Source organism: Hippocampus comes, unplaced genomic scaffold (assembly GCF_001891065.2).
Source record: "Hippocampus comes isolate QL1 unplaced genomic scaffold, H_comes_QL1_v1.1 scaffold207, whole genome shotgun sequence".
Taxonomy (NCBI): domain Eukaryota; kingdom Metazoa; phylum Chordata; class Actinopteri; order Syngnathiformes; family Syngnathidae; genus Hippocampus; species Hippocampus comes.
In genome coordinates this window covers 182,919-186,497 of record NW_017805146.1, presented here as the reverse complement: position 1 = coordinate 186,497, position 3,579 = coordinate 182,919, and the positions used below count along the sequence as shown (strand labels likewise).

Here is a 3,579-nt window from a genome sequence, read left to right as displayed (position 1 = left end):
AAGACTTCCTGGTGTGTGACCAAGTCGGGGCGCAGCGTTTTTAGTGGTTGAGCGTTTTCGTGTTGCTATACGAAAGTAGGCAGCCCGGTGAGCAGCGGTTAGCACGTCGACCTCACAATGCAGAGGTAATTGAATTGGTGATTGAACACTCCAAATTGTCCCAAGGTGTGCGTATGTGTGTGCCCTGCGATTGGTTGGCATTGGCAACCGGTTCAGGGTGTGCCCCGCCTACTGCCCGAAGACAGCTGGGATAGGCTCCAGCACTCCTCCGCGAATCCTTCTGAGGATAAAGTGGATCGGAAAATGAATATTACGTCATTAATGAGGCCATATTGTCCTCTTATATGTTTAATAATTTTGTTTTTTCTTCCTTTCAGACACTTTCAGGGTCTTACAAAATAAAAAGTTTCATCTCTCTTTTTGTTAATGACAGTCAATATTAGTAACTGAATTATGTACAAATGCAAGAAAAAAAATGATGCGTCCCTTCGGTGATATCCATTGTTGCCCAATAAACAAAGACGACCATAGACCGCATTGGAAGAAGAGAACCATTTATTCTTTGCTCTGTTCTACAAAACTTTATTACAACATAAAGCTGACGAACAAAACTGTGTCTCCAAAAAATGTGCGCAGGATTGTTCTGAAAAAGCGGGTATGTTACTTTACACTTTTGATATGGACAGACAGAAAACATGAGCACGTTGGGTATGCAATACTGATGTATTAGCACCATTCTGCAATGTGTATAACAAAAGGAATCAAACAGTTTGACACGTGAGTAACATTAATCGGTAAAAGCACATTTTTCACCTTGTCAAGGGAGGACAGCAGAATGTGGTTTGTACGGTAAGCCGAGTGGTGCTTTTAAAACTTGATGTCCCAGTAAAGTGGCGTCTCTGTGGTGGTTTCAAAACCGTCGTGAAAGGCGGCCAAGTTGCCATCCGTCGATGACATAATTTCAGCGTCAAGGTTTAGACCTCCATGCTCTGAAAGGAGATGTTATGTTTCATTTTTTTTCATTATCTCAGCAATAGCTAACCATCAAATATTTCTCTTCGGTCTCACCTGGGATGCACTGAATTTGAGGCCTCTCCCAGCTGCCCCCAGACCGACAGCGGATCAGTGGATTGAGTCTCTGCTGGAACCCCTGAGAGCAGTGATAACGCACCACGCTGTCTGTCTCGTAGCGTTGCCGAGGCTTCCCGAAGATGGAGGCATTGCGGACCTTCGGCGGTGGGCCGCATGATGCTGTTGGAATGTGGTAAAAATCTAAACCGATGCACCTTACATGTAAATAGTGTTGACTTGAGTGTGCTAAATACGCACATGTGCCTTTCTTGCAGGTGTAGGCCAGGTGGTAGTTGCAGGGCACGTCGCTCCAGCGGCCGTCGTCATGCCACACCATCACCACGCAGTCCTCACCGGACAGGAAGTAGCTGTCAGGCTGCCCTCGGTACCAGTTCTCGTACAACTGTACAGACACAGCAGAAAATACATGTTTAAAATTCGATTTACATTGAGGTTGTAGATTGTTGAGTCTTCATCTATCATTTTTCTGCAGCATGATAGATATTAGACTCCTGGGTGAACTGAAACCGATCCCAGCTGTCTTAGTGTTAAAGAAGTACAAATTCAACACTGAACATTGGATGAAAACAGTAACAGCAACGACTCACCAACGGATTGCCGTCAGACCACCTGAAATCCATCTCGATGGTCTTATCGTTCAAGCCCGTCCACTGATACTCTTTGTAGTTGCCTGGTGATGACAAAACAACATGAGAAGGATAATCACTTCTTAAGAACACCAAGTGTAAATACAATACATGGACAAATGGGTGGTGGTCATACTGTTAATGTAGGCCTGCTCCTCGGGGGTCATGATGGAGGCCAGATGGGCACCTTGCACGCGGCAGTGCTGCTCGGCCACCTCCCAGCTCAGACGCTGGCTGAAGTGTCGGTAGCAGAAGCCGTGGAACTTGTCCCAGCCTGGTTCGCAGCTCTCCAGATCTGGAAAAAAAAAAAACAAGAGTGTGGAGTGGGCATCGACTGAGAAATGCCTGATCAAGTAAGCCAAACTTGAGTGAGCTCACCCTGCTCACACAGATCTCCCCCGTAGGTGGGTAAGCAAAGACACAGAATCTGGCCCTCTCGCTCCGTGCAAGTGCCACCATTGAGGCATGGTTCTTTAAAGCAAACATCTGGAACACAGAGTGTCGATTCACATCATACTGCATTAGAATACGCTTTACTTGCCATTTTGGAAAAACTCCAGAGACACATTTCGACACATTGATCTTGCCATGTTTTACCATACAGATATGAATATAATGTGTTTTTTTTTATTTTTATTGTTGACTCGTAACCAAAGAAGGACACAAAATCATGTCGCTGCTTGGCAAAAACAAAACAAACAAACAAACAAAAAAAAACCATTCATTTGGTTTGTGCGTACACCAATAAAGTCCAGCATTGAAATATTCCTCATGGAAAATCGTTAGACAAGAAAGTCTATTCCGAAATCATTCCCTCTTTCATTTTCTATACAATCAGAATATTGCTTTATGTGCATCAACCACCACATTTACAACAACATTGTACTTCTAAACATGGTAAAAGAGAGTTAATTCAAGAGGACATTTTATGTCGAAGTCGAGTGCCGGCTCGCCCAGTATGAAATTCAACAACCAAATACATACTTTGGTGAATTGCGTGTTTCTGAAAACCCGCGTGTGGACGCAGGGTTCTGGATTTTGCCAGATTATGATGGCAATTCAACCAATTGACATCATTATGCCCTCACGCGGGGTTTCTCCGCCCATGCTGGTGAGAGAGACGAGGTCAATCACGTTCGCCACAATTTCAAGTCTTCAGATAACATTTAACAGAGAGGCGGGGTACACTCCGGACTGTTCACATTCCAACCTACGGGCAATTTAGAGTATTCGGTCAACTTGAAAGGCGTCTTTTGGGAAAGTGGGAGAAAGCCATCACAAGCACAGGGAGAAAATACAAACTCAGACTCAAAACCGGAACCTCAGAACTGTTTAAGCAGACAAGCTAATCACTAGCCACCATGGTACCAGGGAACCGTTTTCAAATTGTGAAGAAAAAAAAAAAAACGACATCGTACGTCTACTTTAGAAAGTGAGTTGACAATCAAAAACAACGACAAAACAGATGTCACATTTAACATATTGTCCAGGATCCCCTGTTGAGCTACTTGCAGACTGTGATCAGACATTTAAACATGAGCTGACAGACATATCACTGTTATTATATGACGATACTTCACAGAAGTCAAAGAGCAGAGAAGAAAACATCACATGGAACAAGACTGGACAGTTAGCCAAGCGTCAGATGGAGGTGTTTCCCAGTTGAGTGGAAAGGGGGGAAAAACGTTTTTGTTTTTTTTTGAGGGAGCATGAAAAACAATGCAACAAAGACATAGAAGGACAAGGCAGGTCGGAGGCAGGCTTGGAGGTTTTAGTGCGTTGTCAGGAAGATGAGGACGGTTAGGCCGAGGAAAGTGACGTTAGTGTTACCTGCGACTTTGACTTTACCGGCGGGGGCGGC

General features: G+C 44.4%; 1 protein-coding gene across 1 annotated transcript; it reads right to left on the bottom strand.

Annotated features, from left to right (window-relative positions):
- Window positions 1-537: 537 nt before the first annotated feature.
- On the bottom strand, window positions 538-2,229 carry LOC109514647 (brevican core protein-like; the record flags this gene model as incomplete). The annotated part of the gene is made up of 6 exons (XM_019867934.1): window positions 538-989; window positions 1,069-1,251; window positions 1,330-1,474; window positions 1,680-1,762; window positions 1,855-2,013; window positions 2,097-2,229. Coding segments are annotated over 6 exons (825 nt in total), but the record flags the coding sequence as incomplete, so codon positions are not given.
- Window positions 2,230-3,579: the final 1,350 nt, after the last annotated feature.